This window comes from Muscardinus avellanarius (genome assembly GCF_963383645.1).
Source record: "Muscardinus avellanarius genome assembly, chromosome: 7".
In the NCBI taxonomy this organism is placed as follows: Eukaryota; Metazoa; Chordata; class Mammalia; order Rodentia; family Gliridae; genus Muscardinus; species Muscardinus avellanarius.
The window spans coordinates 114,947,403-114,961,857 of NC_137793.1; the positions used below are offsets into that span (position 1 = coordinate 114,947,403).

The window sequence follows — 14,455 nt, forward strand, 5'->3', positions numbered from 1 at the left end:
TAAAATCTTGCCCCATTCAGGGGCACTAGCCTCTGCTGTTGGGGTTAGCATTGTGTCCCTTCGTGGTACTCTTCCAGCTTGCCACTTCCTCAGAGCAGAAAAAAGGATTGGAGCATTTGGTAAAATTCCAGGAGGTTACAGGCCACCACTTCCCCTTCCTCTCTATGTCAATGTAATGCCCAGCCATGCTTCCCTGACAAGACCCATCCACCCCCCAGGTAGGTCCTATTGTCTACTACCCTAAGACTGCTTGCCAAGCACTAAAGATGATGCCCGTAAGAAAGTCCTGGGGAAAACTGAGGGGTTGGGTCCTGACTCATGTCCCAGGCAGCAACAATAGCAGATGAAAATGGACAGACATTTGTACAGCAGGGTGGACTAGCACACACTGAAGATAAATTTAGCGTTTAGCTTTGTCAAGTGGAGAAGGAGCATGCCAAGAAACCAATTTCTCCTTCACGGAAGCTTGTTATTGCCAAATGACCCTGTTCACCCGGTTAGGCATTGATTCATCTATTGTTCCTCAGACAGAGAGGCTCTGGTTATATTCTGTTTCCATCCTGATGTGAATACCACTGCTCAGTAATTACCAAGAACCGAATCCCCCTGGAGGCAGAGAGAGGAGGGGCAGAGGATAGAGGACAAAGTCAGTTCCTTAACTGCCACTGTCTGGTGCTAGTGAGTGAAAGACAGATCAGCCTGCAGTTCAGAAGTGACACTCACTTACTCAGGGAGTTTCCTTTAATCACTCACTGAATTTACCAGGTTTTAGAGAACAGTGAATTTGGAGTCAAAAAGGCTTGAGCCTGGAGTCTAAATCTAAGTTTCTATCTATGTCTCATTTTCCACCGCTTTAAAATGAGAATAATGGTGATATCAGTAAAAGAGTCAAATAGAGTTACCTGTCACTCACCCCCATATACTCCAAAAACAGACGACAGCAAAGAATAAACAGCAATAGCCACGAGGAGTGACGGGAAGTGTGCTAGAACATGGCAGGAAAGCGCAGACATCTGGTGGTTCTTGATAACTCAAGGCAGCACCACGGCGAGGAGAGAAAGCCATCCGCCTCTCTCCTACCCGGTCTGTCCAGCGCCTAACCAAAGATTCTTTATGGAGAAAAGGTAATCAGGAGATTCACAGGTTCCTTTTCTTGCTGCTGTTGACTGTACAGGAGGCTCCCGTAGCCATCACAGTCTTCAAACAGAGTTAAGAGAGTTGCACAGAGTTCACCAGCTACATGTCCACACATAAGAGCCCGTGTAGTCCATCCGTGCCCCCGTGGCCTCAGCAACTTAGGCTCAGCGTGATCCTGAAGGTGGACCACTGCTAGAGAGCCTCAAACCCCGGGGCTGGTAGCCACAGCACACTTCCATTCTTGAGGATCTTCTGTCATCCTGCTCTGCTCACACAAATGGCCGCAGCATTGTGACCCCAGTACTCAGAGATCGGACCTAGTAGACAGCCCCAGATCCTAGCTACCAAACACACACAGTGTCCTGTCACCTGACAAACAGGCAGACATGCACTCAAGGCTCAAGCGGGCCTGAACTTGGCTTGAAAGCCAACCAGAGAGCAGCCCACAACACTTAGCCAGCTGTACATCCAAGCAGCCTGCAGCACCTCGTGCTCAGCTACCAACTCAACAGACGTTTAACTGGGAAACCAGCCCTTTGAGAGCCCGCCACAGAGCGGCATAGTCCACAGTACTGCGTAGACCCAAATCCCACCTGACAGCCACTCAGGCAGTGGCCCTGCCTCCCCTTGTGCTTGACACTCAACTGGCCAGCCTCAAGTTCCACTGTGTGCTTGTCATGGCTCAAAGTCCGTTACACAGTGGCCTCAATGCCCTAGAAATCTACTGCAGAGCTGGCTGTCATGCAATGCCTGCATGTGCCTGAAACCATCTCAGCAGAATTCAGATGGCAACACACACACACCCTGACAAACCTGCTGCACAACTCACTAGTCTCAGAGCCCACACACACCATGCCCTTCCCAACAGCCAGCCAGATGGTGAGGCCAGCACTAGAGAACCTATCTTATAGCTGCTGGCCCTCATGACCTGGAGGAGCTTGTTCCCAGCCTGACGGCTGGTCAGGCAGTCATCCCACCCTCAGCAAAGCCACGCCATCCACCACAGTCACAGATAACCACAGCCTATGCCACTGATGTAACCATAGATGAGGACTGTAGCTGCAGAAATTGCACAGAGATAATAATACAAGTCTGCCCAGAATTGAAGTTAGCATACCATAACCAAGCAACATCCTAGCATCCTAGCAAAGGGAAAATCCACTCTTTATGAAAAGAAGCCTCCACAAAATTGGAAAATGCAACTGTTTCATTAGATGTTCAGATATCAATGTAGGGACATCAGAGACAGGAAAAGCAAGAAAGCACGACATCTATGGAAACCTTATACTCTCCAGAAATAGACTCCCAAAGAAAAAGAAATTTATGAGCCAAGTGTGGTGGCACATGCTTATAATCCCAGTACTTGGGAAGCTGAGACAGGAGGATTGCAGGTTTGAGGCTAGCCTCAACTACTTAGTGAGGCCCTCCACAACTTAATGAGACCCTGTCTCAAAATAAAGAACAACAACAAAAAAATAGGACTGGGGGTGTATCTCAGAGGTAAAATGCCCCTGGGTTTAATCCCCAGTACTGAAAAAAAAAAGAATTTTATGAAGTGCCTGAAAAGAAATTCAAAATAATGATATTAAGAAAGTTTAGTTAGATACAAGAGGATAGAGGAACAATTTAATAAGGTCAGGAATAAATTCATGGTCTGAATGAGAAATTCAACAACTAGTTATCATAAAATATAACCAAATAGAAATCTTATAGTTGAGAACTCAATGAATAAAATAAAAAATACAATTGAAAGCCATAGGAACAGACTAGATAAAGAAAAATTTCTCAACTTGAAGACAATTTTCTTGAATCAGATCATTCAGAGCAAAAATAAATAAAATAAAAGGAGTAAAAAAATCCTACAGGATTCATGAGACACCAGTAAGTAAACAAATAACTGCTCTGTGGTAGTTTCAGAGACAGAGAGGAGATGAAGAAAACACAGAAGGCATGTTCAATAAAATAATGCCTGAGGAAGTCCTATGTCTTGGGGAAAATATTGACATTCTAGAAAACAAATCTCAAAAAAAAACATAATCAGACTCAACCCAAAAAGACCCTCTCCAAGGCACATTATAACCAAGCAGTCAGAGGCAAAAAGAAAATTCTAAAATAGTGAGAGAAACAGGTCAAGCCACATATAAGGGAATATCCATTAGACTAAGAGCAGAGTTTTGAGCAGAAATCTTACAGCCCTACAGAAAATTGAATAATATATTCAGAGTGCTGAAAGGAAAAACTGTCAGCCAAGAATTATATACTGAGAAAATCTATATCCTTCAGGAATGGAGAAATACATTCTTTCTCAGAGAAGTGAAACCTGTGGGAGCTCATCAACATTAAACCAGATTTATGAGATGCTTAAGGAGGTCCTACATCTAGAAGTCAAAGGATAATAACTATCATAAGAAAAAACATGCAAAAGGTTAAAATACATCGGTGCAGTAGGTAAACAAATGAGAAAGAGCAAGAAATCAAACCTGTTCACTACAGAAAAACCACCAAACCACAATGATTAACAACAAGAGACGAAAGGAACAAAGAATATACAAATGACAAGGACAGCTAATAACATGAGAGGCAGAGGGTGTTGCTCATCAATACTACCCTTAATTGATTCATTTAAAGAATAGAGGCTAAAATTTCAATGTCAAACCAGCAATGTATCAAAACAAAGGTTCAAACCAATAAATGAAAACATTTATAATTTCTACTAAAAAAAAAAAGAATAGAGGCTGGCTGAATAGTTTTAAAAAGCCCAAGTGTATGCTTGTCCACAAGAAAATCATCTTGTGGGTATACATACACATAAACAGAAAGCGAGGGAATGAAAAAATATATTTTATACAAACAGAAACCAAAAGCAATCGGAAGTGGTTGTACCCATAGAAAATAAAACAGAGTTTAAGCCAAAATCTGTAAAAAAAAAAATACAAAGCAAGTCATTTTATAATGATAAAGTGTCAATTCAGCAAAAAGACATCACAATTGTAAATACATATCCAATACCCCAATACCAAACCACCCAACTTTATACATATATATATAAATATATATAAATCATATACATATATATATGATTTATCTGTCTTAAGGGACAGATAGATTTCAACACAATAATAATTGAGTACTTTCATCAATGGATAGATCATCCTAATATTAGGAAATCAACAAAAAAAATATTGGAGTTAAACTGCACTGTGGACCAGATGGATCTAGCAGATTACAAAACATTGCATCCATCACCTGCAGAATATGTAATTTTCTCATCAACACCTGAAATATTTTCCAGGATAGGCCATATATGGGGCCACAAAACAAGTCTCAACACATTGAAAAAAATCTAAAGCATAGTATACATCTAACCATAATGAAATAAAACTAGACATCAGCCACAAAGAAGCACTGTGGAAATTTTCAAAATACATGACAACCAAATAATATGCTCCTGAACAACCAATGTGTCAATGAAAAAATTATAAGGAAAATTAGACACTTTCTTCAAACAAATAGAAATGAAAACACAATGTACAAAAAACTGTGGGGTTTAATACTAAACAGTACAAACATGGACGTTTATACCAATAAACAGTTATATAAAAAGTAGAAAGAGCTCAAAAAAACCAACCTAAGAACCCACCACAAAATAGAAATCCAGAAAAAACTGAACAAAATTAGTAGATTGAAAGAAATAATAAAGATCCAAACAAAAATAAGTAAAATTGAGGGAAAAACCCACAAAAGAGCAATGAAACTCAAAATTCTTTGAAAGATAAACAAAATTTACAAATCATTAGCTAGACTAAAAAAAAAATGATGACCCAAACAAATCAAAACAATGGAGAGGTATTACAACTTATACTACAAGTATTTAAAGGATGACTGAGGACTACTATGAAAAACCATATACCAACAAATTGGAAAACTTCGAAGAAATGCATAAATTCCAGAACATAGTTAACCTGCTGAGATTGAGCTATAAAGAACTAGAATGAGTAAACAGACAAATGATCAACAATGTAATTAAATCATTAAAAAAATCTGCCAACAAAGGAAAGCCCAGGACTGGATGGATAGAATTCTACCAAAATTTTAAAGATAGATAACTAAACACCAATTCTTCTCAAATTATTCCCCATACACTAAAAGAGAGAATTATTTGAAATGCATTCTCCAAGACTTACAGTATCCTGATTCAAAAAACAGACAAGGATATGATAAAAAAACATATAGACCTTTATAACTGATAACCATAGATGAAAAACTCCTCATCAAAATACTAGCAAACCAAATCCAACATGATATCAAAAGATTATAAACCACAATCAAATAGGCTTTTTCACAGGGGATGTAATGATGATCAACATATACAAATTAATAAATGTTACACATCCCATTTCCAGAGCAAAAGTCAAAAATTATATAAACATCTCAATAGATTTACCAAAAAATATTCAGTAAAACTCAACATTCCATGATAAATACTAACACAGTTTCCCCAGATCCATACACTGCAAACTACATTGCAATAATGAATTGTTGTCTCTATTTCATAGGTAAGAAATTGGAGTCTCAGAAAAGTTCAGTAGATTGCCCCTTCTCGCCTCAATACTATCCCCAAATATCAATAATTGAGGAGGAAGAAATAAAGTTTTTAAAACTGCCTGATTTCAGAATTTGAGACCTCCCATGGTGTCAATAGCAGCAAATGGGTATTTCTCCATTTACTCAACTGATATTTATTAAATGCCACCAATAATGGTCAACAAATATTTTATGTTCCCTGTATACCAGGCTAGGGTTGCATTGTAGAAGAAGATGAACGTGGCCCAAGGATGCGTGGATCTTAGCCGAAATAAAAACACCGGGCAAACGGGAGAACAGCTAATAGTCTGGATTCAGTGTGTTCTAAGTTTTACACTCATTTGATTCTCACACCAACCCATGTTGTGACACGGGAAGAATCTTACCCAACAAACCCACCTTCTGAATACTTTAAACCCCACTCCTCCTCTACTCCAGAATTTTCCCATTCTTAAAATAATTGATGGCTTTTTTTCCCTGGAAAAGTGAAGCTCCCATTAAGCCAGAATGCTGGGTCAAGCTTAGCTAGTCTTTATTGAGATGTGAGAATTTACTATTTGAACATCTTTGAAATATAATACGCACATGAGAAAGGGTACATGTAAAAAGGGTATCGCTTTCTGAATTTTTACCACCTGAACACACCTGTGTAACCAGCATCCAGGTCGAGAAACAGATCCATGCTACCGCCTGAGGCGTCCTCACTGCCTCTGACAGTCACTGGCTACCCCTACCCGCAGTGGGAGCCCCTCTCCTGACTTCTATCAGTGCTGGGCGCTGGTCTCACTCATTTCTGAACTTTATGTATGCAGAATCTTTCAGTATGTCTTCACTTTGTGGGGACTGGTGTCTTGCACTCAGTATTTTATTTATTAATCCCTTTTGTTGTGTGTAGACTGTTCACCATGGTTGTGCATAGTAACCTATTGTGTTAGGTAAAATTGTTCAATCAGATGCTGGGCGTAGTGGCGCACACTTGTAATCCCAGGGATTGGGAGGCCGAGACAGGAGGATCGTGCAGGTTCGAAGCCAGCCTTAGCTACTCTTAGGCTCTCAGCAACTTAGTGAGACCCTGTTTCCAAATAAAATATAAAAAATTGTTCAATCAGATATTCATTTCAATGCCCATACTTTAAAATAGATACAGAGTGCTATAATGGCTCTCTTTTTCCAATTCCCTAACTTTCCAAATGGAGTTTCCTCAAAGAGTTAAGAAGGAAACTTTGGCCATCGAAAGGAAGATGTTGGATTCCCGTTAATACTGATTTGTTTAGATTTTTCCACAACGGGAGGTGTTAGTAGGGGAAGCACGGGGCTGCCTGGGAAAGGGATCCGCAGTTTATCATTCAAGTGTGCCTGGGCAGCGTAACTGGCTTCCTGTTTAATTCTCTATGTGCTTGAAGACAGGAAAGGATTCTCTGTTGCCCGGCTCTTGTCCTGGTGCCCAGATCAAAGCTGGGCCAGGCTCTTTTGCCAAGAGGTGCAAATCTGTTTCTAGTGGCTCCTGTAATTTATCTAGATCTGCAGTGGCGCTCTCTCTCTCTGAGAAGCCTGTGGTTACAGCCCTCTTCGTTGGTAGGTACACACCACCTAAAATGATTTAATTTAAGCCAGGCATGGGTGGCACACATCTGTAATCCTGATCGTTGGGAGGCTGAGATAGGAGGATCACAGGTTTGAGGCAGGCCTTAGGAACTTTGAGAGTCCCAGAAACCTAGCAAAAGCCTGTTTTAAAGTAAAATTTATTATTATTATTATTATTATTATTATTATTATTATTTTATTATTATTATTATTATTATTTTGGTGGTACTGGGGTTCCTGGAAGCCCCTCTACCTCCAGGCTATACTCCCAGACCTATTTTATACTTTTTTTAAATTTGGAAACAGGGTCTCTTAAAGCCAGTGCAGCTGGCTTTGAACCTGTGCGATCCTCCTGTCTCCGCCTCCCAAGCGTGGGGATTACAAGCGTGCGCCACCACACCCGGCTTAAAGTAAAAAAATTTTTAAAGGCTGGGGGCACATCTCAGAGATAACTCTTTCTTGCGCAAAAGCTCAACAGTGATGATATTGCAATGTCTGCCTCTTTGAGGGATGCTGGCATTGTAGGAAGATCCTAAGTGCCTCAATCCAGACAATATACATCAAGTTTATCGGTGGGAATAAAAATAACAAGAGACATGATTTTACATAGCATCTGCTATGTGCCAGGTACTATATTCAACACTGTAAGCATATCATCTTTTTAAATCTATTATTCTCATTTTAGGGGTTAAGCATAGAAGCTCTACCAGTTGGCCCAAACCCCTACAATGGATAAGCAGCAGAATTATAATTTAGTTACAGCCCCATCTATCTGTTGAATTCCCCATCATTACAATATAGAGACGGTGTATTGTATTATATATTTACTTTTCTTCATTAACAATTCTACTTTTTGCTGCTTATAGACATTTCCCCCCTTCATCACAGTTTGAAACTCCTGTTTTTTATACCTGCTTCTGAAGTTGTATTCTCTTTTACCTTACTGAGTACTGCAAATAAGCCACGGAGTGAAATATTCTTCGATTCATATGTAAACCTTAGGGGAAAGGCCTTTCTTAGCTTGTAGTTTTGTCCTCTATTATGAAGCATTTTTCCTCTTTACTACTTAGTCTCCATGATTTTAACTTGTTGGCCCTCATTGTTATTTACAAATCTGAAAATATAATTTTTCTATGTGTTGCTGGGGATTTAACCCGGGGCATTCTACCTCTGAGCTACACCCCCAGCCCTTTTTATTTTCTATTTTTGAAACTGGGTCTCAGTAAGTTCTGAGGACCTCACTAAGTTGCTGCGGATGGCCATGAACCTGTGATCCTCCTATCTCAGCCTCCCAAGTACTGAGATTATAGGCATGTGCCACCATGCCTGGATGAAAGTATAATTTTAAGTGCTTCTCTTAAACATGTTTGAAGTTTCCTATGACAAGGCCACAGTAGCAGGTCATGTGCACCCCTGCCAGCGTTTCATTTGCAAAGACTGGAGACGCAGGTCTTGGTTGTACATAGATGTTCCTGCCACAACACCTCTGTCCACTGAGGTTAGTTAAATTGGAAGAGAAGCTAGACTGTGGCAAAGTCTTACTAAATTGTAGGGTAGTGAGGAGCCTTTGCGTCATTATTGCTGTAGTTACTGGAAAATTTTAAAGTTATGACTGGCCACGAAGAGGCTGCTACCTTCATAGTCTACCCAGAAATCCTGCTGCCTCAATCTCTAGTGATGAGAAATTGCAGCAATGGTGGCAGTCGTGGAGGAAGACGAGCATCCTCGGAGTCCCGTCCAGTGGCGTCCGACTCCCCATCAGCACAGAGCCTGGTGCTTCGGCGTCCGGCAACAGTCCACGATGGGCCAGTCATGGTATCCCTGGCTACTGCTGTAGTTCTTGACATCTGCAACCTCGTTCCCAGCTCCTACGCACTTTGCGGTGTTCCAGAAGCATCTGTGGCTTCATAGAAAGACGCAAAGAAATAACCCATGCCTTTGGTCAAATGGGACCCAAATCTGTCTGAGTTTTTGGCCAAATGGCGTCTGGGGAGTCTGTGTGGTGACACGGGCTTTGATGTCAGACTTACCACCCATGGCTTAAAAATTGGCTCTCCTATTTATGAGCTCTGTGATCTCGGATAAAGCAAACAACTTGTTCAAACTTCCATTTTAACATCTGTGAGAGGCGAATCACACAGCCTGGACCCAGCCCATCGCAGTAAGAGTTGCTTATTTTCGGACAGTTTTTCCTTCTAGTCTTAACCCCATGCCTATCGGGACCTTGTGTCTTGTCATTGCTGCAGCTTCCTACACCTGGACCAGTGTGTGGCGAGGACTCAGTATTTAGCACTTGGCTAGTAAGAAATTCTCTGTCCCGAGGGCATATGATGCCACGGTCTTTTCTTGTGCTGACTTGTCACCTGCCAATCTTCTTCTTCTTCTTTTTTTTGCAGTGCTGGAGATTGAACTCTGCAACATTCGACCTCAGAGCTCCATGCTGAGTCCTACCCTGTTTTATTTATTTTTTTATTTGGAAACAAGTTCTCACTAAGTCAGTGGGGCTGGTTTTAAATCCACAATCTTCCTGTCTTAGCCCTCCAAGCACTGGGATTACGGGCCTGTGCCACCACACCTGGCTGCAGGTCATATCAGTATGTTGCCTTAGGGGGATGTAATACCTGGATTTTATTTCTTCTTTATGCCCTTCTGTATGGTACATTACTTTTATAAGTAAAAGATTATATTATAAAAGACTACATTACTTTTATATTTTCATGTCAGCAACTAGAACTATTTTCTTGCAGAAATTTGTTTTCTTTTATCACATTGACAGGTGAGTTACAACACTTAAAATTTTTATTTTAATAGCAAAGAGTAAAACAACAAACTCAATAGAAAGAAAAAACTTATTAACCGGAGTTTAAATACAAATAAGCCACCGAGCCCAAATATTCAATGACGCCTTTTCCTGCCTCCTTATTGTTGAAAGGAAACCAAATCCCCAGGAGCCTCTTCTACCACTTAGTGGGACAATTCCGTTTTATCAGGAGCCAAGATCATAAAATTATTTGAGGATTATAAAATCAGACCTGATTTAATTACTTCCAGCTAAATGAGTTTATACAGGTGCTGTTTTTCCATTTCTTTAATTATAATCTATTGTTTAATATCATAGTTGGAGTTTATATGTATTTCAGCAAATTACTCAGTTTGATATCAAAGATACTTACAAAACAAGGAAACAATTTCAAGCAGATAAAACACATTTGAAACACAGTTCAAAACTACCTATTCCATCCATTTACATTCCCAGTCTTTTTATTTTTTTATTTTGAAACAGTGCAGCTAGAGCCGGGCGTGGTGGCGCACGCTTGTAATCCCAGCATTTAGGAGGCTGAGACCTGGAGGATCGCGGTTCGCGGACAGCCTCGGCTACTTAGTGAGGCCCTCTGCAACTCAGTGAGACCCAGTTTCAAAATAAATAATAAAAATAGGGCAGGGGTTGTAGCTCGGAGGTAGAATGCCCCTGGGTTCCATCCCCAGACCCGCAAAAAAGAAAAAAAGAAAAAAAGAAAACAGTGCAGCTAACTTGTTGGGGGTCTTGCTAAGTTGTTGAGGCTGGCTTCAAACCTGCGAGCCTTCTAACTACTGGGATGACAGGACGGCATCAGCTTGAGTTCATCATTTAAATAGATTTAAGTGGAGGAAACTTCGGAAGCTCAGGAGGTTTCCTTTGAACACTGCCGGTGATTTGATTCTGAGTTTGGTTGTCTTGTGTCAGAAACATGGTAGGGGGAACAGATCTGCAGATCAGGCGAGGCCTTTATTGGCCTCTAAAAAGTTTGGATTATCAATTCAGTTAAAATGGACGAAAATTCCATAAATACCTATTAGTTTTTCAATGAAAATCGTTTATGTGGGTTTCTATAAACTCCACTTGTAATTTCTGAGATGTGGCCCTAAAGAAATGAATGACTGGCTAGGACTGCAGTACACACCTGCAATCCCAGGACTTGGGAGGCTGAGACAGGAGGGTCGCAGGTTCTAAGCCAGCCTAAGCCAGCCTAACAAGACCTTGTTTCCAAATAAAAATAAAATAAATTGGGGTGTATCTTTGAGGTGGATTCAATCCCTAGCATCACAGGGGGAAAAAACAAAGAAAGAAAAGAAAAGGAGGACTGCCAAGTGCTGCTGTAATCACTTTTAGAGGTAACATTTCTTTGCATTCATCAAAGAAAAACAAATTATGTTCAGCAAATATCACTGGCTCTTTAATCTTTTATTACTTTTGCTTATGGGGCATGGCAGAGCAAGTTAACTAGGGAGGTTGCAGGAAACTCTGACCAAATCGTGCTCAGTTTGGTGATCAGATGAGAGAGAGGATGATGCAGGCCTACATCCCCTTCTGCCGGGGAAACTCTGAAGCAGATCATCTTCAGTTGGGGATTAGACAGAGGATGAGCCGGGACTATCTCCCCTTCCACCCAACCTCCTCCCTCTCAGCGGCGAATGTGCTCCTTCACCTGGCATTTCCAGATGAAAATCACATTCCCCAGTAAACTGGCCTGAGCTTCCCCTTGTGGTCAAGGTGACCGTAATCCAGGAGCAATAACAGAAGGCCTTACCCTGAGGTGTGATATTGTGTCCTGACATGGGAATGATACATAGCTGGGTTTAATTTTGCTCTCAATTTATCTTTAGTTATCAAAGATTTCTAGCATAGAACCCTTCGGAAATTCAAGAGAAGGAAATCACAAGATTTCTTTTTTCAGAAAGCACATTAAAATGAGTTTAGTAGCCGGGCGTGGTGGTGCATGCTTGTAATCCCAGCATTCGGGAGGCTGACACAGGAGGATGGCAGTTCGCGGACAGCCTCGGCTATTTTACAATTTAGTGAGACCCTGTTTCAAAATAAAGAATAAAAAAATAAGACAGGAGATGGAGCTCAGAGGTCGAATGCCTCTGGCTGGGTTCCATCCCCAGACTTGCTTTAAAAAAAAGAGTTTAGTGAAAACCTCCACAATTTAGTTCTGTGCCGTCATTTCAAGGGCCCTTGAATTTGAATCTCGTGTTCCCCACTACTCAGATGTGCCATCTTCAGTGAAACGTTAAACTCTTCAGTATTCAATTCCCTTTTGAATAAAATGAACAACAATAATCTCTGAAGCCAGGTGTGGTGGTGCACACCTGTAATCATAGTATTTGGGAGGCTGAGACCAGAGGATGACATGTTTGAGGTCAGCCTCAGCAACTTAGCAAGACTCTGTTCCAAAACAAAAAATAAAAAGGGCTGGGGGTGTAGCTCAGAGGTAGAATGCCTCTGGGTTCAATCCTCGGTACAAAACAACTACAGTAACAACAACAAAGCAAAACAATAAAACAACCATCAGGACAAAACCACTGTTCTGATAGGCCCTACCTCTGATACTGTGAGGATGCTATGAGATACGGCTTTTAACATGCTTAGCTGAGGATCTAGCTCATTAGTAAGGGCTCCATGATGGCACTTCAAAAATACAACACTATCTGTGCTTCACTTCCTCGGTGGCTTGCAACTGTCGACTCACGGTGCTACTTGTAATCAGGTTGCCCCATGGAGCTGTTTCTAGGGCTCTGGTGTTGATGATAATGGTTCTGTGGCTACCACAGCCTTCTGGTATGCAAAGGGCCCAGGCACAATGAGCTTTTTTTTGGGGGGCGAGTAAAACCACTGTTAGTAAGAAAAACAAAAACACCCTTCTGATTCATCTATTGACTTTCCAGCATTTTCTGTGAGCACACTTAACCACTGAGCTGGCACAAAAGACTGAATTCCACTCATCCAAGGTCATCTCCTGCAGCAGCCCTCCAAGCCCACTGCACTGGCCAGGCCGCCAGCCGTGGGCCTCACACGAGTCAGCCTGCACGCCACCCCTGCCATGTTGATTGTGGTCAGCTGCTGGTGCACCTGTCTCTCTGCTGGCCCGTGAGCTCCTCCAGGTTGGGGGCTGTGTCTTACTCACTCTTGGGTTTTCAGAGGGTAGCTGAGATTAGAACACAGAGCAAGCTCTCACCAAAACATGTCAGGTGAAAGTGTGAGTCCCTGGGTGGGGCACAGAGCGGCCAAGTGCGTCCTGGGAGCCCGTTCCCACTCCATGTTGAGTGGGTGACTGTCCAGTCTGGTGAGCTTGTGTTTGCTTGGGACTTTTGCACAGCCAACTGATTTTCTTCCCTTCCAGAGACTGGAGAGCAGAAACAGAGAAAGAGATGCTTAAACAGAACACCACAGACCTCTTTATATATTATTTACAGAACCTGAGGACTAAACCCAAGGGCATTCTACCTCCAAGCTACACCCAGCCCTACTTTATTTTTTTCTTTTGAAACAGGGTCTCGCTAAGTTGCAGAGAACCTTGCATTGAGGCTGCCGTGAACCTGTGATCCTCCTGTCTCAGCCTCCCAAGCACTGGGATTATAAGTGTGCACCACATCGGGTCAGACTAATTGAAACAGAACTTCAAGAGGAAGAGCTAGAAGTCCACAAAGCTCATATACGACATCTTCCCAAAGCTGTGAGGACAGATGACATCCTTGTCCAGAAGAAAGAGGGGATATTAAGAAATGGACAGTCACACTAGAGAAACAAGTCAGAAGAGCTCCATTTCTCTGGGAAAGCTTGATATGGTCATAAGAGCAACGGTGAAGCTGGACTCACCACTCCTCATCTTTATGTTGTATTTTCCATATATCTATATCTCATTTTTAAGTGGGACTCGGGAGGGAACCCAGGACGTTCTACCTCCAAGCTACATCCCCATCCCTTTTTATATTTTGTTTTAAAACAGGGTCTTGCTAGGTTGCTGAGAGTTGCTACATTGCTGAGGTTGTCCTCAAACCTGTGATCCTCCCATCTCAGCCTCCCAAGTATGGGGATTATAGGCGTGTTCCACCACACCCTCCTACTCCATTTCTATACTATGTCCATCATAGTTAGGGTTTCTGTAGTTGTAACTCAAGAAGAAATGTACTTTAAACATCAGAACATGTTCATGATAGATCATTGAATGAAAAAAGGCAGATTTTGAAACAACATATACTGTGATTCCACAATTTCGCCTGTGGCAATATTATGGCTGAGTGTTCTTCCCCTTCTTTGTGCTTTTCAAAAATTTCAATTAAAATTGTTTTTACAATGAACATATACTAACAATAAGAAGGAAAAGCCATG

General features: G+C 41.5%; 1 protein-coding gene across 1 annotated transcript in view; it reads left to right on the forward strand.

The window, feature by feature from the left end:
* Window positions 1-6,479, forward strand: part of SELL (selectin L) — a gene marked incomplete at both ends in the record, with an annotated part of 37,992 nt that extends 31,513 nt beyond the window's left edge. The window contains one exon of the mRNA XM_080698793.1: window positions 6,379-6,479. Coding sequence (XP_080554919.1) covers window positions 6,379-6,479 — 101 coding nt within the window. The remainder of the gene's footprint in view (window positions 1-6,378) is intronic.
* Between the last annotated feature and the right edge of the window lie 7,976 nt (window positions 6,480-14,455).